The 21,313-nt window shown below is 43.9% G+C and overlaps 1 protein-coding gene across 3 annotated transcripts in view; it reads left to right on the top strand.

Moving 5' to 3' along the window:
- Positions 1–21,313, top strand: part of MYLK (myosin light chain kinase) — a 607,164-nt gene that overhangs the window by 378,434 nt on the left and 207,417 nt on the right. For all 3 annotated transcript variants that reach the window (XM_033946557.1, XM_033946556.1, XM_033946555.1), the window contains exons 16-17: positions 939–1,019; positions 1,378–2,180. In XM_033946557.1, coding sequence (XP_033802448.1) covers positions 939–1,019; positions 1,378–2,180 — 884 coding nt within the window. The remainder of the gene's footprint in view (positions 1–938; positions 1,020–1,377; positions 2,181–21,313) is intronic.

The raw sequence follows: 21,313 nt of genomic DNA on the forward strand, positions 1-21,313 counted from the left end.
GCATTTTTTGCACCCTGGGAAATGAAGTGTGTTGCATTGTCATCCCTCATTATTTCAGTGAGATTAAACATTGGCAAGTCAGTGCAGTAATATGTCTGCTGAAGGGAAACATTGAAAGGACCTCTTTAATGGGAGGCATTTCCAGAAGGTATCCTTGGCATTCCTTTGCGAAGGGAAGAATAAGTGCCTGTCTCCATATATGGCAACACTATTAAGTTTTTAACATAAACATGTACGAGCTAGGGACGCCTGGGGATTGGTTGCGCTATTTGGTGCAGCTGAGTTACTCTTCATCTCATGAGCGTTTGCGAGGTTAAAAGACTCTTGAGTAAATACAGTAAAATGAATTTGGAAGGCTTGCAGGGTTTTTTAAATCACTCTTCTGGAACCTTATACCGTGCTTGGATTTTAAAGCTATTTTTGTTTATTTTTTTTATTGGTTATGTGAGATTTTTCAAAAGTGCTTTTCAGTATGTGGCTTTGTTTGATCTGTCATACTACGAAGAGTTATTCAGGGACTGTTTTATGAGTAGCCCCATTCTTGATGTGTATCAGCATGACTAACTTATGGGCAGACCTGATTAGAGGGGAGCAAAGAATGCAGTCTGATAAGAAATTAATATTATTATTCAGGTCTTTTGAAAGAAATCCTAAATTAAATTTTTTGTGGTACATGCACACAGTTGCTTAGGGAAAGCTTTAGGGTAACCTGTCCATCATGCAATACCCCCCCCCCACCCCCCCCAGGAAACCTGAGCCTTTGAATAAGCCATCCCAAAGTAAAAGAAAGCTGGCAAACTGATTGAGATTTGTGGGCCAAGACCAAAACAGGGGTGGAAGGGGGGGGGGGGGGGGCGAGAGGCATAATTTAATTATGGCATCCTCGGTTTGTTTGGCTTGAAAGAAAAACATCTCTTGTGATTTGATTCAACTTGCAGGAACCCAGTTGGAGAATGCAGCTGCCAGGTGTCTCTGACACTGAGCAAAAGTTCAGCTTGCAGAGAAGAAGCTTTCAAAATGTAAGTACTCTACAGTTCCCAGGGACTGCCTGTGTGGGTTCTATTTTTTGCTCTGCTAATTCTCTGCCCTTCCAGACCCTGGCTAGCCATGACTCAAATTAATCCCCAAATGTGACCCAACAAATTGTTTTCATCATGCAGCTGAGCCATTGTACAGAGCCAGAATAGAGGGGATCTTTTTTTTGTGTGCCCTTATATGGTCACTGAAGTCATCACTGATGCAATAAAGTAATGAACTGTGTTCTTCTAATCACCCTCCTCTTCTATAAACACATTTCATCCTTTGCTCTGAGATTGTTCCCTGAGGTTTAAACCAGCCCTTTCTGGTGCTTTTTTTTCTTTTCTTTGCTGATCCCAGGGGGTGGGAGAAGGCTGGCTCCAAAGGAAAAGAAGAGAGAGAGAGTGGTGATCATGGAGTAGCAAAAATTGGCAGGATCAGTGGTGGCATAAAGATCACTGGGGATACCGCCGAAGACGAAGAGGAGCAGGGCAATATTCGAGGATTGCTCAAGAAACGAACTGAGACCAAGGAGCACACTGAGGAAAATCTCAGGCAGCAAGAAGCGGAGCAGCTTGATTTTCGCAGTGTTTTGGGCAAAAAAGTTGCCACCAGAAGCTTTTCTGAGGAGGAGCTGAAAGAAATCCCAGCAGAGCAGATGGACTTTCGAGCTAACCTTCAACGACAGGTCAAACCAAAGACCTTGTCGGAAGATGATAGGAAAGTTCACACTCCCCAACAGGTGGACTTCCGCGGAGTGTTGGCTAAAAAGGGCGCCCCAAAACCTTCCACGCCAGAGAAGACACCCAAGCCATCCAATCCAGATTTCAGATCCATGCTTGGATCCAAGAAGAAGTCGCCAACTGAAAATGGAAACAGCAATGCCAACGTCCAGGATTCCAACCCTGTGCAAAAAGAAGAGAAGAATGACATTAACTGCGAGCATGGGTGTTCAGTTGTAGAAGATGGAATTATTGAGAAGAAACCTGAGAGCAAGGGAACCAAGCCATTGTTTGTAGAAAAGCTCCAGGATATTCGTGTCATTGACGGTGAGAAGCTAATGCTACAATGCCGGATTTCCTCAGATCCCCCCGCAGCTGTCACCTGGACCTTGGATGGCAAAGTCATCAAGTCATCAAAGTTCATCGTCATCTCTCAAGAAGGTAAGAGTGACCCAGTTTTCTGTTTCACGCATTGTGTGTTTTATTCCTGAAAACAAATTGATGCATGATGATATTAATGCTTGAACTTACTTAATTACTAGCCACTGCTAGATTTGGGAATGACTCCCAATGTACTACACTTCTTTTGATTTCTGTTCCAGTGATCAAACAGCTGCATGCCGTTTGGCATATTTGCTGTAAAGACCTTTCAGCAGCTTGGTTTTAAGAGCTCAACAGATGTCATATTTTCATATGATCTAGCATACAGTACCTCGCCAACATGACACTACCTTGTTTCTCTGAACTTCTCCAGATTTTCATTTGAAAATTGCCTCTTCTACAACACCCCCTTCCCAGGAAAATGGAATACTGTAGTTGTCTAGATTAAAATGTTAAAGAAGTCTTTCTTTCATAGACACCACTTCAGTATTTTTGGGTAGAATATGCTTGAGGTCAACAAGTTGAAGAACTGTCCGTCTTTCTGCAAACCTCCGTGTGGTGCAATACCCTTCCAGGATAAGAATCTTAAGAATTATATAGGTTTTTGTTGTATGCTTGACAATTCTTCATGTCAGGAACATTATTGCATAGGATTACATTACATTACAGATTTCTATTCTGCCATTACCTTTCGGTTCAAAGCGGATTACAAAAAGAGTTATGGAAGAAGGGTTACAACGTTAGATCAGAGAAGGTTTCCAAGAGAGGGAAAAGTAGGATCTGGGGTTAGGGAGGGGATGGTAAGAGGGGGGTTAAGCTTTATCATGGTATTAAGCTTTATTAAGGGATTTCTTGAAGAGTATAGTTTTTATTTCCTTTCTGAACATCTTGTTGTCTGGGGTTGTTGTCAATAGGTTGGAGACTTGGATGCCATGGTATTTATCTTTAATATTAATATCTCCCTTAATGTATTCTTTCTGTACACTGCCTAGAACCGCAAGGCATTGTGCGGTATACAAATAAAGACTTATGTTATTTTATTTTAGGTTAACTTAAGACAGTTATAGGTTTCTCTGAAGTGTAGCAAAATGCTGTATGCCAAGAGTTTTAGGTTTCTGCGATAAAATTACCAACTCATTCTTCTACTAGGTGAACAAATCATCTTGCAGGACACTACTTGGGAAAAGAAAAGCTTAATAATATGAGTATCGTCCAAGGTATATTACCTGACAATATCAACCCACCACCACCACCACCTTTGCTTATTTCAATGCTAAATGCATTTAAGGCCCTACAAAACCTTCCATGTAACACTCTATGCAATGAATATCAAGATTTACAGTATATTGTTCACTGTTGACCAACAGTTTTTCTCTCATGGCAGGATAATGATACTTCCAATTGTGACTGGTGCTGCCATAAGACAAATTCAATCTTTGTATAACCATATGCAGTTGGCTCATATACCTGCTCCTCCCCACCCACCCCCCCTAAAAAGCCGCATTAGGCTTTTTTTTTAATTGTTGGCTGCAGTGGTATTAGCTCCAAAGCTCATAGAATTCCTAATGTGGCTTCATAGAAGGGGGCCATAATATGCAAAAGATAACTGGTTAGTGGCTAGTAACCTGGAGTGTTATGTGAGCCTATTATGGTTGCCTTCGCAAACTACTTCACATGACCTTTAGATAATGGTCATTATTGTCAGAATAACGGACAAGTTGAAAGGCTTAGCCAATGCACCACTATGGAGTATCATTCTGCACACCTTTATCCATCAAAAATTACAAAGACTAGGGGACATTCGATGAAGTTACAGGGAAATACTCTTAAAACCAATAGGAGGAAATTTTTTTTCACTCAGAGAATAGTTATGCTCTGGAACGCGTTGCCAGCGGATGTGGTAAGTGCGGATAGAGTAGCTGGTTTTAAGAAAGGTTTGGACAAGTTCCTGGAGGAAAAGTCCATAGTCTGTTATTGAGAAAGACATGAGGGAAGCTACTGCTTGCCCTGGAATGTAGCATGGAATGTTGCTACCCTTTGGGGTTCTAGAATCTTGTTAATCTCTGGAATTCCGGAATCTTGCTTTTCTTTGAGATTCTGTATGGAATATTGCTACACCTGGGTTTTGGCCAGGTACTAGTGACCTGGATTGGCCACCGTGATAAGGGGCTACTGGGCTTGATGGACCATTGGTCTGACCTAGTAAGGCTATTCTTATGTTCTTATCTAGAAATCAAAGTTATTTCATATGGGCCATTGGATCAACAGTAAGAAAGCAATGACCCTGCACTAATGCTTAAGCCAGTGGTTGTTATCAGTGCTCTCATGGCACCTGAAGACCTTGTTTCCTGATGGCTAGGATATGAAAGTGATTGCTTAGGACTCTGCAAAGAGCTAGCACTTACTTGCAGCTTGAATGACACCTACTGACCAGCAGCAGTAATTGGGGGTATTTTGTTTTGGCAGAACCTTCCAATCTTTGTCCTTTCAGAGTTAAAAACTTAGATCACCTAGTATAATCCTGGGATAAGAGGGGCATATCTTGCATGAATACAATCTTTAAGATTTCTATATAATCCCACTCAAGTAAGCACACATTTCAGTTTGTTCATTGAAAAAACGAATTCATGCAGGAGTGGAAGTGGGGGGGGGGGGATGTAAACTGGATTAAAAGCCCATTCTTAAATCTGGTCTTGAGCATTTTGGAAGTGGGGGGAGGGGGCTCTCTCTCTCTCTCTCTCTCTCTCTCTGGAAGCTCTTCTATTTCCCATGTCGCTGATGATCATGACGGAAGAACTGAAGACTGATTTTCCATAAGAATTGCATTACTGGGACAGACTGAAGGTCCATCAAGCCCAGTAACCTGCTTCCAGCAGTGGCCAACCCAGGTCCCATGGTTCATTGGTATTTGCTTTCGAGTGGGCCCTCTCCACTTAATACAGATGTCATTAGAGCCTTGCAGAAGCCACTGCCTCTGTTCTTGGAGGGTTCTATATGGAACCCTAAGCCTAAGCCAGTGGTCTTAAACTCAAACCTTTGCAGGGCCACATTTTGGATTTGTTGGTACTTGGAGGGCTGCAGAAAAAAAATAGTTAATGTCTTATTACAGAAATTATAACTTTGCATGAGGTAAAACTCTTTATAGTTTATAAATCTTTCCTTTTGGCTAAATCTTAATAATAATATAATGTATAGCTAAAGAGACATATGATCAAGAAACTGTTTTATTTTACTTTTGTGATTATGAAAAACATACTGAGGGCCTCAAAATAGTATCTAGCGGGCCGCATGTGGTCCCCGGACCGCGAGTTTGAGACCACTGTCCTAAGCAGAGTGATTGTGAACATTATCTAATCTAAACCTTAGGTTTGTATACCGCATCATCTCTACATTCGTATATCTACTTTTACCACACCCCCAGGGGCTTTAATGATGTGCTAAGCATTATATCTTCTAAACCTAGGCACACACGAGCAGAAACAGGCTCAAGAATTAAACCTAGACTTCCAGATAGGATGCACCCCAACTAAACTACTGAGTTAGCAAGTTGACCTACTTGGTAGAGTTTAAAGAAGGAAAGGTTTTCTGGAATGTACACAGTTGACATGCATGAGAAAGAGCTGAGATTTTCTGTAAATACAGCACCAGATAACGGTCGTGAAATTGCTCTCGTATATAATGACCGCTCGAGCAAATACTCTCTTAATCTTTGTCCTTTACTACTTCTAATACCGTTGATCATTTGTATAGTACTGAAACGTACGCAGCGCTGTACACTAGACCAGTGGTTCCCAACCCTGTCCTGGAGGAACACCAGGCCAATTGGGTTTTCAGGCTAGCCCTAATGAATATGCATGAAGCAAATTTGCATGCCTATCACTTCCATCATATGCAAATCTCTCTCATGCATATTCATTAGGGCTAGCCTGAAAACCCGATTGGCCTGGTGTTCCTCCAGGACAGGGTTGGGAATCACTGCCCTAGACGGTCCCTGCTCAGAAGAGCCTCCTTTACAATATTCCTCTCAGTGTTGTGTTTCCCACATGACTCTCAACAAGAATATACCACCCCCCCCCCCTTTTTACAAAACAGTAGCTCAGTTTGTAGAGCCAGCCATGGCGGTAACAGCTCCGACACTCGTAGAATTCCTATGAGCGTCGGAGCTGTTACCGCCATGGCCAGTGCTAAAAAAAACATGTTGCGGTTTTGCAAGAGGGGGGGACATGTGCAGTATCTAGTATTTCCCCCCCCCACCCCCATTTATCATCTGCGGATTAATCGTCAAAAATGTCTTTTGTGGTTGAAGGGCCAAGGTTCTTTCAGACGTCTAAGGATCAAGCTGTTCTTCAGAAATTATATAAGTAGGATGAGGTTGGCTTAGTTCTGTTGGGACTAGTGATGATATTTATGGGTTTTCACCTCTTCTAGGCCCAGACAGCCAGCGCAGCAGAAAGAAGCAGGGCATAGGTACAGCTCTTTGGATGCATTTCAACTCCTTCATATGTCCAAGGAGGAGGAATTTGTGTTGAATATAGTGCCCAATAATGCTTTGAAAAGCTGGTGCCTTTAGACGCAGTGTCCGAAGATCTAAAGGGGAAAAAACAGTGTGACAAGGCAGTGGCTGCTGCCAGAAGGATGCTGGGCTGTATAAAGAGAGGCGTAGTCAGTAGAAGAAAGAAGGTGTTGATGCCCCTGTACAGGTCATTGGTGAGGCCTCACTTGGAGAATTGTGTTCAGTTTTGGAGACCGTATCTGGCGAAAGACGTAAGAAGACTTGAGGCGGTCCAGAGGAGGGCGACGAAAATGATAGGAGGCTTGCGCCAGAAGACGTATGAGGAGAGACTGGAAGCCCTGAATATGTATACCCTAGAGGAAAGGAGAGATAGGGGAGATATGATTCAGACGTTCAAATACTTAAAGGGTATTAACGTAGAACAAAATCTTTTCCAGAGAAAGGAAAATGGTAAAACCAGAGGACATAATTTGAGGTTGAGGGGTGGTAGATTCAGGGGCAATGTTAGGAAATTCTACTTTACGGAGAGGGTGGTGGATGCCTGGAATGCGCTCCTGAGAGAGGTGGTGGAGAGTAAAACTGTGACTGAGTTCAAAGAAGCGTGGGATGAACACAGAAGATTTAGAATCAGAAAATAATTGATTGAACTAGGCCAGTTACTGGGCAGACTTGTACGGTCTGTGTCTGTGTATGGTCGTTTGGTAGAGGATGGGCAGGGGAGGGCTTCAATGGCTGGGAGGGTGTAGATGGGCTGGAGTAAGTCTTAACAGAGATTTCGGCAGTTGGAACCCAAGCACAGTACCGGGTAAAGCTTTGGATTCTCGCCCAGAAATAGCTAAGAAGAAAAAAAAAAAAAAAAAATTTAAATTGAATCAGGTTGGGCAGACTGGATGGACCATTCGGGTCTTTATCTGCCGTCAACTACTATGTTACAAGGAGTGACACGCAGTCGGCACTGTTTTTGTAGGTGGCCGCCAAATATGGTGCCGTTGCAGAATCTGGCTCCAAGAGGGCAGTTCTATAACTGGATTTAGGTGTCCTGAGACCTAATCTTTAACAGAACTAAGGTGCCTAGTTTTGATACAGAATAGCGTAACCCAGTATCAGCATGCCTAACATGTAGGCGCCTGCACTTGAGTGCCTAATTATTGCAGGGGCATGTGTAACTTATTGTGCAAGTTATATACTTTACTGGAAGCCCCACCCATGCCCCCACCCCTGTTACACACCCAGGCATATTCCTGCTATTTCCTCCTTTTAAAACCAATAGGAGGAAATATTTTTTCACTCGGAGAATACTTAAGTTCAGGAACGTGTTGCCAGAGGTTGTGGTAAGAGAGGATAGTGTAACTGGTTTAAAGAAAGATTTGGACAATTTCCTGGAGGAAAAGTTCATAGTCTGTTATTGAGAGGGACATGGGGGAAGCCACTGCTTGCCCTGGATCGGTAGCATGGAATGTTGCTACTCTTTGGGGTTCCAGAATCTTGTTACTCTCTGGGATTCCGGAATCTTGCTATTCTTTGAGATTCTGTATGGAATGTTGCTACTCTTTGGTGTTCTAGGATCTTGTTACTCTCTGGGATTCCGGAATCTTGCTATTCTTTGAGATTCTGTATGGAATGTTGCTACTTTTTGGGGTTCTAGAATCTTGTTACTCTCTGGGATTCCGGAATCTTGCTATTCTTCGAGATTCTGTATGGAATGTTGCTACTCTTTGGGGTTCCAGAATCTTGTTACTCTCTGGGATTCCGGAATCTTGCTATTCTTTGAGATTCTGTATGGAATATTGCGACTCTTTGGGGTTCTAGGATCTTGTTACTCTCTGGGATTCCGGAATCTTGCTATTCTTTGAGATTCTGTATGGAATGTTGCTACTCTTTGGGGTTCTAGAATCTTGTTACTCTCTGGGATTCCGGAATCTTGCTATTCTTTCAGATCCTGTATGGAATATTGCTACTCCTTGGGTTTTGGCCAGGTACTAGTGACCAGGATTGACCAGTGTGAGAATGGGCTACTGGGCTTGATGGACCATTTGTCTGGCCTAGTAAGGCTATTCTTATATTCTTAGTTTCAGAATAGCACTTAGAAAGAATAGTGGCATTTATGTGCCATATCATTATTCTGAATAGTTACACATGTAACGCACACAAAACTTTAAGCACCTGACTTTTAGTATTGTCCTTCTTGCACTGGAATCTTTATAATTTAGGAAATCTTTTCTTGAATCACCAGAAGAAAAATGTTGAACTACAAATGGAAACTAAATACATGGTAAAATATGGTCCCCTGGGTTTTAGTGCTTGCCCATTTTAACTTTCCTCTCACCTTGAAAAGAGCAGATCCAGGCCAGTGGCAGTGCTGAGTTCAGTTTCCAGCGTAGGTCTTCCGCTTCCAGAGAACCAAGGCTGGGAATATTGTGAGGAGAGCACATGGGTTGTTCTGTCATCTGTTTTTGTTGTTTGTTTGGGGGTTTGTATTTTTTTTAAAAATTTTATCTTTATAACTTTTTCCAAATACAATCAAGGGCTTCTTTTACAAAGCCACGGTAGTGATGCTGCAGCAGCAAATGCACCAGAGCCCATAGGAATTGAAAGGGTTTCGGCGCATTTACCGCACCAGCATCGCTACTTCAGCGTTGTAAAACACATATGAACAAGAAATATTTTTCAAATCACCAATTACAGTAAAGGATATTAATCCACTACACAAAAGAAATAAACTAGTCTAAAAAAAAAAAAAAATCAGAAAATGCTGCCATTTGTTAACGTTTTGTATAGTGTTCACTAATTGTTTTAGGATTTACTAGAATAATCACCACCTACTAAATTAGATAAGCTAGTACAGGGGTAGGTAATTCCGGTCCTCGAGAGCCGGAGCCAGGTCAGGTTTTTAGGATAGCCACAATGAATGTGTATGAGATGGATCTGCATGCACTGCCTCTTTGAGATGCAAATCGATCTCGTGCATATTTATCGTGGATATCCTGAAAACCTGACCTGCCTGTGGCTCTCGAGGACCGGAATTGCCTGTCCCTGGGCTAGTAGTAAGACAAAATAGAGTGCACTAGGACAGGGGTAGGCAATTCCAGTCTTCAAGAGCCGGAGCCAGGTCAGGTTTTCAGGATATCCATAATGAATATGCATGAGATGGATTTGCATGCACTGCCTCCTTGAGATGCAAATCTATCTCATGCATATTTATTGTGGATATCCTGAAAACCTGACCTGGCTCCGGCTCTCAAGGACCAGAATTGCCTACCCCTGCACTAGGAGAATTTTAACCTGTGCCAAAAATATATGTGGCTCAGTACTCAAAAACTAAGAGATCCTTTTACTAAACTGCAGCAAGTCTTGGCCTTAGAGCGCCCTTACGTGGGTCTTTCCCAAACACTAAAGCTATTTCTACTATGATCATTAAAACCTTTATTTTCTATTTATTTACTTTATATCTATGCTCTAATATTACCATTAGCATGTGTGGTCATTAAAAGAAAAATTAATGCATGAGCACTTACCATCACCTGTTAAGGAGGAGGTAAAGGCTTCCGCATTAACTGTGTGCTAACCAGTTAGAAAGCAGCAGTGTAGATGTGCTAACTGGTTAGCTCAGAAATATTCACTCTCCACCCTTTACATGCGCCCTCAAAATAAATTAGTGCATAGTTAGCACATGCACATCCCAAAACTAACGCGGAACTCATTAATGCATCCTGTGTTAGACTTTTTTTTTTTTTTTTTTTACTGCGTTAGGCGTATTAGCCAAATATCAGCATTTGCTGCTGACAGGACCCAGTGAGCACTTTTCAGCAGCATTATCCAGGCCCTCATCACCATTGTCGGGATAGAGCAAGAAAGGACTTATCCAGACTTATCCAGTGAGCAGTGATATTCAATTCGCCAAAAAGGCTGCCCTAACTTTATATGGCTAGTGCTTCCTGCAGAGTGTGGTGTAGTGGTTAAAGCTGCAGCCTCAGCCCCCTGAGGCTGTGGGTTCAAACTCCACGCTGCTCCTTGTGACCCTGGGCAAGTCACTTAATCTTCCACTGCCCCGGGCATATTACACAGATTGTGAGCTTGCCGGGACTGAGCTCCTTTGGGGAGGACAGGCTAAAAGTATCAAATAAATAATCCAGAGAGTGGGTTGAATATTGCCGCTATCCAAATAGCATGTGCAGTCACCGCTGAATCCAGATACTCTGCTAATATTCAGATACTAGTCTTTAAGCCCGTTACATTAACAGGTGCTAGAATAGATGTGTCTGTCTGTCTGTCTGTGTTTCTTTATCTCTCTCTCTCCTTGGCCGCTGTCTGTATCCTTCTGTCTCCCCCCCCCCTGAGCAAAGCTGTCTGCCCCCAGCACACCCCTCACCCCAAAGTAGCCCCCTTTCCCTCTCCCTATCCATGGCCCCTTCTGTCTCCCCCCCAGCACACTCCTCCTCCCAAAGCAGCCCCCTTTCCCTTTCCCCCTGGCGCCCGGTATTGATTCCCTTCTTACCCTCCCAACATCCAGGCGTCTTTTGGCCTGTTCCTCTTCACCAAAGCAGCCTGCGATCATGGTAGCCGGTTTTAGCGAACCTCGCAGGCTGCTCTCCAACTCGGTAACACGTTCCCTCTGACGCGATCCCGTGTGTCAGAGGGAGCGTGCTACTGAAACTGGAGAGCGGCCTGCGAGGTTCTTTAAAGCCGGCCACGATCGCAGGCTGCTCTGAAGAGGAGGGTCAGCGGCGGCAGCGGCGAGTGAGTGCGGGAAGTGACACAGCGACTCCTTCTTCTGCACGGAGGTGGAGAGCGGCTTGCGAGGTTCGCTACAGCGGCTGGCGAACCTCAGCAGGCCACTTTGAAGAGGAGCGGGAGGGAGGAGTCGCTGGTGTCTTCTGCACAGTCACGCGCAGGCGCCTTGAGGACTGGCACAGAAGCACACCTCACGGCGCCACCGCTCATGAATTTTCAAGAGCGCATGCGCCTCTAGCATTTTATTATTATTGATTAGTGCCAAATCCAGATTTCACGTGGCCGATGTTTAAAAAAAAACGCACTGACTGTCCTGGGTACAGTAAAACAAAATGACTACAGGGCCCTTTTACAAAACTGCAGTAACTTGTGCTTACCTCAGCAAAAAAACTGAGTACTGTGTGATGCACCAAAGCATCCCATGGTAATTTTGGGATTTCACACACTACCCATGTGCTAAAATATATCTGTATATATATATATATATATATTTTTTTGTAGTCAGAGCATGCCTGGGAGCAAAGAGAGGGCATGTCCTATGTTAATTGGTTAGCGCTTCTGCATCACTTTACACTAACCCCCTCCTTTGCAAAATCACGCTAATGTTTTTAGCGCCGGCCGCAGCAGTAAGAACTCCCATGCTCATAGAAATCCTATGTGCGTCGGAGTTCTTACCGCTGTGGCCGGTGCTAGAAACGCTAGCGCAGCTTTGTAAAGGAGGGCCTAACCAATTAGCACGTGTTAACATGTGAACCCTTACCACCTACATAATGGTTGTCGTTAAGGGCTCGTGTGCAAATCCGTTTTAATGGCCACACGCTAATTTTGCCTTTAGCATGTGGACACTAAGACAAAAACAAAAAAAAAGGAAATTTCACCATTTTTATGAAATGTAAAAAATGCGCCTTAGCGCACGGGAAAGACCCATGTAAGGGCACATAAGGCCACTTTTTACCACTGTTTAATAACAGGGTCCCTAAATGACATAAAACAAAACATTTTTTTTGACTGCTTCCCTGAGACAGCAGCCATAGCCAGAGGGGAGGAGGGACAGCCATTCATCGTGCTGTGGTGACGGTAGCACCCAGTGACAAGTTTAAGACCTACGAATGCAGCGATCCAGAGAGAGTTCTGGTGAACGGCTCCAGACTGTCACTGCAGTGACTGATCTGAGGTCATGTAGGAGAGGATATTAAATGGGGGGGGGAGGGGCCACGATAGTAGCCAATGAAGGCTCCTGGTGTCAGATTGTGGGCCTGGTTCCAGACTTGGGCTTCTAGGTTCCAACTGAACCAGAAACCTAAAAGAGCAGAAGAAAACTAACCCCCCCCACCCACACCCCTTCCCTCACAAAAGATAAAAGACAAGAATGTGGAAAAGATCTCCTAGCAATAATTCTAGTACGCACAGCCGCTCCTGTTAATGGTGCACGTGGCTCCAAATTTACTAAGTCCCATGAGCGTCAGAGCAGGGTTGGAACATTTAGCACCCTGGGCCGCGTTAGAAAACTCTACCACGGCTTAGTAAGAGAGGGCCTAAATTCTTTCAGCACAGACTTACGATCGATGTTGAGTCTGAAAGATAAGAAACAGCTTTCTTTTCTTCGTCACTAAATTGTGACATTTACCAGAGCTAGCTATATTTACAGTACAATGCAAGCTTTTTAAGCCTTTCAGTAATCCACAATTATTCCCTACAGATTTACACATTCTTAAAATTCACCATGAAATTCCATGGAGAAAGTTGGGACTTGCGAACATTCGTGGAAGGTCTGTATTGGGCTGACCTTGGTATGCACATTTCTTCCGCGCTGCAGGGCACTGATGTGCATGTGTGAGCTGTAGGGAAGACACAGTTAACTGCAGGAAATTGGCGAACCTGACTTTTGTAGAGTAGATTGCCCAAACATGGTCCTGAGAAGAAGTCAACTTGTTATTTGATACCCGAAGGTTAAGCAAGAGCTGAGCACAGGATAATGGGGGGGGGTTTCCATGAAATTGCATATGTGCTGGGATCTGGTATGTGGCATTACTGAGTGTGTAGTGAACAATGAAAAGCATCCCACTGAGATTCTTAGAATAATAATTTTCCCCAAAACTATGGGAAAATAGGCTCTTTAGTGGAGGTTACTGAGGGTCTTTCTAGAGGAAATACCAAATTATTCACAAAGCAAGAACTTGGCTTAACGCCATGAATCAGAAGTCTGAACAATGTCTCTCTCTCTTTCTCTTGACGAATATTTGTTCAGGTAAAGAGCACTGTGAAAAACAAATAAAAAATGAATGCTCCTAACAGGAAGACAAAAATATGTTCACCTGGTATGACATATAGAATAAATGCAAATTGTACTAATATATGATATTACCACTGCAATTCCATAGTACAGAACACCAAGAAAAAGACCAAGTAGCTCATCTCATTTACCCACTAATTTTGTTCCCACTACTAAGGGAGGTTTTTGAGCCAGAATTGCACCTTGCGCAACATGGCTTCTAACGGCCTACTGCGCCATAGCCAAACAGCGGAACAATATGGGAGAGTGATTTATGTGCACCATCTTCCTCACAGCCTGCGTGGCTACCCTGCCCTTGGAATGGCCCTGCTGCTAAGAATACATCCTAGAGCTGCCAACCACAGAATGCAATCACCTGGGAAAATTCTCCTTAGCAAGGACAGTCTTTTCTGTCTGACTTGTTCTGTACTCTGGACGGACAGGAGCAGAAGACAAAAAAAAAAATCCACCACAAAAAAAAACAAGCACAGCGCAGGAGATGTCAGCCAATCAAATGGAATAGGAACACTTTATTGAATGCCACAAGGTGACAGGACATGCCGAAACACGACTTGTGATATTTAATAAAGTGTTCCTATTCCATTTGATTGGCTGACATCTCCTGCGCTGTGCTTTTCTTCTGTACTCTACCATCTTAGGTAGATAAGACTAAACTAAACTAAACCTTAAGTTTGTATACTTCATCATCTCCATAAAGATAGAGCTCGACACGGTTTACAGGTAATTCAATAAATGAGGGAAGGACATAATAAGAAATTAGAGGTTATGAAGAGGATAGCTAGCTTTACATTTTAAATAGATAGCTTTACGTTTTGGAGAAAAGCCAGGTTTTCAGATGCTTTCAGAATAATTGGAATGAGCCTAGGTACCGCAGCAGTGCAGGAAGGTTATTCCAAAGCTCAGTGAATTTGAAGAAAAGGGATTTCCCTAATTTACCTGCATATAAAATGCCTTTTAACGATATGAAAGATAGTTTGAGTATGTTGGCGGATCTGGTAGAGTCAAGTCTCAAAAAATTCCAGTATAGTGGAATTAGGGGAGGAAGAATGCCATGTAGGATCTTGAAAATTAGGCAGGTACATTTAAAGTGAATCCTAGAAATCACCGGAAGCCAGTGAAGTTTTGACAGAAGCGGGGAAACATGATCAAATTTGCTTTTTGTGAAGATCAACCTAGCCGCATTGTTCTGGATCCGCTGAAGTCTTTGAAGATTTTTCTTGGTTAGACTTAGATAGATGGAATTACAATAGTCCAATCTGGAAAAAATGATTGATTGTGCAAGGACAGCAAAATGTTGTTGGCGGAAGCAGGATCTCACTTTCCTCAACATGTGACTGATGAAATATGAGGGAGAAATAAACCCAGACACAGCTAATAGATAACGTATATGTTCTACTCTGATGACATGCAGATCTACTATGAACTAGGGCAGGGGTAGGCAATTCCAGTCCTTGAGAGCCGGAGCCAGGTCAGGTTTTCAGGATATCCACAATGAATATGTATGAGATGGATTTGCATGCACTGCCTCCATGAGATGCAAATCTATCTCATGCATACTTATTGTGGATATCCTGAAAACCTGACCTGGCTCCGGCTCTCGAGGACTGGAATTGCCTATCCCTGAACTAGGGGAACAGTAGTCTGAGAAGCTTGTGTTCTTTAGCATTTAACATTATCCATGAAAACTGTCTAGATCAGGGATCTCAAAGTCCCTCCTTGAAGGCCGCAATCCAGTTGAGTTTTCAGGATTTCCCCAATGAATATGCACTGAAAGCAGTGCATGCACATAGATCTCATGCATATTCATTGGGGAAATCCTGAAAACCCGACTGGATTGCGGCCCTGAATGAGGGACTTTGAGATCCCTGGTCTAGATTATCAGACTCAAGCAATATATCCTAGAGAAAGAACCCCTAAGATATACACAGTAACTATTATTAGTCTCACTGATGGTGATTAAAGTTAAAATATCAGTATATATGGATTAACCGTTTTTTATGTATAACCTCCTTGTCAGAGAGGGTGAGGGTTGATAGAAAATTATTTGATTTATAGGAAGCATCACAAAACAGGGTTAAGCTAGTTTTTGAATTAGGGTGGTCATATGTTTAAGGTCATGTGAGTCCTATGGGATTTGTGTCAGTATAGTTTGCTGGTTTTATTTGTACAGTTCTATGTTAAAAAAAAAAATAAACTGCTTGAATTCATAGGAAGATGAGATGTCTAATAATGAATTAAAAAACAAACAGAGAAAACAAAGGAATTAATTTTTTGGAGGAATGGAGGCATGCAGTCAGTCAGGCTCATATTCAGATTGTGAGAGATCACTGGCAATCTCCCACGGTCAGTGATTTTGGTTACTCTGGCATGTTAGTTGGACCGAGCTTTGTTTTATCCCAGACCCCTGATGCAGGCGTTCCTCAGATGCCGAAACACAGTGCTGTGTGGGGTCCATAGCTTCTGCTGGTGTCCTTTTCTGAAATAAACAAGTTGGTTTTACATCATTGATCTTCGGTGGAGTGTTCATTGTCAGTTCCCACTTCCTTTTGTACTACAATTCAGTGTCGGCACCATATATGGCCATCGGCATTGAATTTGTTGGAGAATCATCCAGCGAAGATAGAAAATTGCCCAGAGTGTTCATTTTAGTATTCATGACCTTATTGTCCTACATGCTGCCAGCAGCTGACCTTTGTTTGCATCAGAGTGAAGGCTTCTGGGTCAGCCGCTGGCAGCATGTAGGAACCACTGTTGACAACCTGAAGAAAAGGTACATGGGCTACGGCAGGGGTGCCCACACTTTTTGGGCTTGCGAGCTACTTTTTAAATGACCAAGTCAAAATGATCTACCAACAATAAAATTAAAAAAAAACACAAAGCACACTGTATGCATAGAAAATGTTAATCATCATTCCTATTCCAGGGTTTTTCAAAGAGGTCAAAGCAGATGACTCTAAGCACTATCACCTCAGTAACAACCATACAAAAATAGACAAATATACCCCCTCCTTTTTTACTAAACCACGATAGCAGTTTTTAAGCGCAGGGAGCTGCGCTGAATGCCCAGCGCTGCTCTCGACACTCATAGGCTCCCTGCGCTAAAAACCTCTATTGCGGTTTAGTAAAAGGGGACCTTAGTGTAAAATATAGACAGCAGATATAAATTCAGACACATTTTGATCACTAAATTTAAAATAAAATCATTTTCCCTACCTTGTCTGGTGATTTCATGAGTCTCTGGTTGCACTTTCTTCTTCTGACTTTGCATACAATCTTTCTTCCCTTCTTTTAGCCTGTATGCTTCTTCTCCTCCAGACCTTATTCCTTCCCCCCAACTTTTCCTTCCTCTTCCCTGCCCTTTCTTTCTCTCTGCCTCCTTTTCATTTTTTTCTGTTTCTCTTCTTTCCTTCTGTCTCCCTGCCTGCCCTTTTTCTTTCTTTCTCCCTGCCCTCCCCCAAGCCACTGCCACTGCCATTACCATCGGGGACCAGGACCCAAACGCCACCAATAACAGGCCCCAAGCTCTCCCTGCTTTGGCCAACCAGCATTCCTCTCCCCGACGTCAATTCTGCCGTCGGGAAGAGGAAGGCTGATCAGCCCAAGATCGTGATCAACCTATTGGGGGAAATGCTGCCGGGTCCTGCCTTCGCGGAAACAGAAAGTAGGCAGGACCCGGCAGAAACAAGAACAAATGCTTCACTAACCTGTCTCCCGCATTAGCCCGTAGCGAACGCTTGCTTCAGGGCTCTCAACATTATTATTATTATTATTATTATTATTAGGTTCTTATATCCCGCCATACCCAAAGAGTTCTAGGCGGTTTACATTCGTTACATTAGGATCCGGTCTGAACCCGGATTTACAAAAATTTTATCGGAATTGCAGGTAGCGCGGAAGGAGGCACAGGTTTATCATAGTTGGGTTAGAAGATAAAATGGAGGGAGTGGGAAACCAGAAGAGGGGGGGGGAGAGGGAGGTGGGGGTGGGGGGGGGGTGGAGTGTATGCGGGGAGTAAGGACTAAGGGTCTTGTTCGCGGAAGAGGTGTGTTTTGAGAAGTTTTCTGAAGTCTAGGTAGGTCGGGGCCTCTAGCATCATTTGGGCTAGCCAAGGGTTCAGCTTGGCCGCCTGGAAGGCGAAGGTTTTGTCGATGAATCTTTTGAGCTGGCATGATTTTATGGAGGGGAAGGTAAACAACTGGATTCTGCGGGATTTCTTGTTGGTGCAATACATATTGAAATGTGGGGAGAGGTATTTTGGTGAGAGACCAAATACTGTCTTGTAACAGATGCAGGCGAACTTGAAGAGGACTCGGGATTCGAAGGGTAGCCAGTGCAGTTGGTGGTAGAAGGGGGTGATGTGTTCCCATTTGTTCAGGCCGAAAATGAGGCGGACAGCTGTGTTTTGAATCAGTTTTAGTCTTCTGGTGATTTTCTTTGTGGAGCTTAGGTAAATGATATTGCAATAATCCAGTATTCTGAGGATAGAGGATTGAACTAATAGTCGAAATGCAGTGTCATCGAAGTATTTCTTTATGGTACGGAGTTTCCAGAGTGCTGAAAGGCCTTTCTTGACAATGAGGTCGGTGTGATTTTCTAGGGATAGATGTTTGTCAAGCGTGACTCCTAGTATTTTTAATGTTTGTTCGAGTGGGAAAACCAATCCTTTCACCTGGATTGTGGTGTCTTTGATTTTGTCTTTGGGGGTGGCTAGAAAGAATTTTGTTTTGTCTGGGTTGAGCTTTAGTTTGAAGGAGAGCATCCAGAGTTCTATCTGGCTGAGTATGCTAGTTATGTAGTTGAGAAGATCCTGGGATAGACTGGTTAGAGGGATGACAATTGTGATGTCATCTGCATAGATGAAGAATTTGAGCTTAAGTTTGTGAAGGAGGTTACTGAGGGAGGCGAGGTAGATATTGAACAGGGTGGGGGATAAGGGGGAGCCTTGTGGTACACCGCAGGAGTTCACCCAGCTGTAGGAGAAGTTGTCATTTTTGTGTACCCTGTAGGATCTGTTTCGTAGGAACCCTTGGAACCAGCTGAGTACCCGGTCGGAGATTCCAATGTGGGCCAGGCATTCCAGGAGAATAGTGTGGTCAACTAGGTCAAACGCACTGCTTAGATCAAATTGTAAGATCAGGGCGCTGGAGCCCCGACTGAAGAGTATGTGCAGGTGGTCTAGTAAGGAGGCGATGATGGTCTCTGTGCTGTGGTCCGTGCGGAAGCCCGATTGATTGTCGCTTAGGATATTGAATTTTTCCAGGTATGCGGAGAGTTCTGCTTTTACTGCCCCTTCCGCGATTTTGGTGAATAGTGGTATGTTAGCTATTGGTCTGTAATTGGAAGGTGCGTTGGAAGAGTCCTTTATGCTTTTTATGATTGGGGTTATTAAGATATGTCCTTGTTCTGGAGGGAAGTTTCCTGCGGATAGTAGGGAGTTGACCCATAGTAGCATGTTTGCTTTGAAGTAGATTGGAGCCGTTTTCATCACATTTGGGGGGCAAGTATCTAGTTTGCAGAAGGATTTGGTGTATTTGTTATAATATTTGTTGAAGGTTTTCCAGTCGATTGTGGTAAATTGGTTCCAGTTTAGGTCGGATCTAGACCCTTGGTCTGGTTTAGCTATGTCGATGTCAGGGAGGATGGGAAAGAGCTCCAGTGGATTGGTCTTGGTGGGTAGTGCTGCTCTTAGTTTTAGGATCTTGGAGTTGAAGAAATCCGCTAGGGTGTTGGCGGTTAGTGTGCGTGCGTTAGTGTGCGTGCAGGCTTCCCTTCTCCCCCCCCCCTCCCCGGACATAACTTCCGGTTTCGGAGGGAAGAGAAGAGAAGCCTGCACGCACACGTTAGAGCCCGGAGCATAAGTTCGCTAGAGGCTGAAATCTCCAAGCCAGTTTTTTTTTAATGTTCAGCAGCGGCAGATGACAGCTGGGCGGACCGCCCAGCTAAAAGGCCCTAGGGAGAACACTGGAGAGGAAGGCTGATCGGCCCGTAGATCAGGACGGCAACACGAGTGCGATCGACTCGAGTTGCCTTCCTGAGCTACTGGTCGATCGCGATCGACGCGTTGGGCACCCCTGGGCTACGGGGTGGAAAGAAAGGGAGAGAGAGTCTGCTGCATAGGCTAAAGGGGATGGAAAAGAAGGGTGAGAAAGAGTGAAGGCTTCCGGGTCAGCCGTCGGCAGCATGTAGGACCCACTGCTGACAACCTGAAGAAAAGGTACATGGGCTACGGGGTGGAAAGAGAGGGAGAGAGAGTCTGCTGCATGGGCTAAAGGGAATGGAAAGGAAGGGTGAGAAAGAGTGAAGGCTTCCGGGTCAGCCGCCGGCAGCATGTAGGACCCACTGCTGACAACCTGAAGAAAAGGTACATGGGCTACGGGGTGGAAAGAGAGGGAGAGAGAGTCTGCTGTATGGGCTAAAGGGGATGGAAAGGAAGGGTGAGAAAGAGTGAAGGCTTCCGGGTCAGCCGCCGGCAGCATGTAGGACCCACTGCTGACAACCTGAAGAAAAGGTACATGGGCTACGGGGTGGAAAGAGAGGGAGAGAGAGTCTGCTGCATGGGCTAAAGGGGATGGAAAGGAAGGGTGAGAAAGAGTGAAGGCTTCCGGGTCAGCCGCCGGCAGCATGTAGGACCCACTGCTGTTGGTCTGTAGCTGCTGGGTGTACACCCCCGATCGAGGGTGTACTACTGTCCAGGTGACCAGAATGAACAGACAGATGATGAAAGCTTAGCAAAAATTAGGGAATCTAAAAAATTAGACAACGCTGTAATAATGGGTGATTTCAACCACCCAGATATGGACTGGATAAATGTCATATCAGGAAATGCCAGGGAGTTAAAGTTCCTAGATGAAATAAATGACTGGTTCATGAAGCAGCCGGTTCAGGAACTGACAAGAAGGGTTGCTATTTTAGATGTAGTCAGGAATGCTGGTCCTGATGCAAGTGGTGATGGTGTTGGGGCACTTGGCAATAGTGATCAAATCTGAGGCAGTACCTAGAGTGACGACACATTGAAATTTCACTTTCTAAAGGACAATATGAAAAAAAAATGAGGAAATTGATTCAAAAAAAGCTAAAATGAGTTAATTGCAAAGTTTAATTCAGGCATGGTCGTTGTTTAAAGATATCATCTTTAAAGCACGATCCAGATGTGTTTCACGTACTAAAAAAGATTGAAAGAAGGCCAAACGATAGCCAGCTGTTAAAAAAATGAGACGAAAGAGGCAATTCTAGTCAAAAGTAATAGAAAAAGGATTTGAATGAAGAAAATTGAAAGTAGCAGAAGCTAAAAGAAAATTTGAAACGAGGCTTGCTCAGGAGGTAATGATGGCATTCTAGACACTTGAGCTTCTGTGTACCTCCAACTTGAGTGCTTGCCATTTCTAACCCTAGGAGTCGTTTCAGATGGGAAAGAGGAAGGTGAAGTCTTGGAGCTGCCCTCTTCGCCCCAGAGGTTTTGTCATGGCAGACCAGCCAACTTTTGGCGTTTGAGCATTAAAGGAGCTGACTGCTATTTGCATAGGGGTCTGCAGTGGTTTTAGCAGAAAAGAGTTTGGAGGGAGCGTCAAACAGCCCCTTAAATAAGAACATAAGAACATAAGAAGTTGCCTCCGCTGAGGCAGACCATAGATCCATCCTGCCCAGCGGTCCGCTCCC

Source organism: Geotrypetes seraphini, chromosome 5 (genome assembly GCF_902459505.1).
Source record: "Geotrypetes seraphini chromosome 5, aGeoSer1.1, whole genome shotgun sequence".
Taxonomy (NCBI): Eukaryota; Metazoa; Chordata; class Amphibia; order Gymnophiona; family Dermophiidae; genus Geotrypetes; species Geotrypetes seraphini.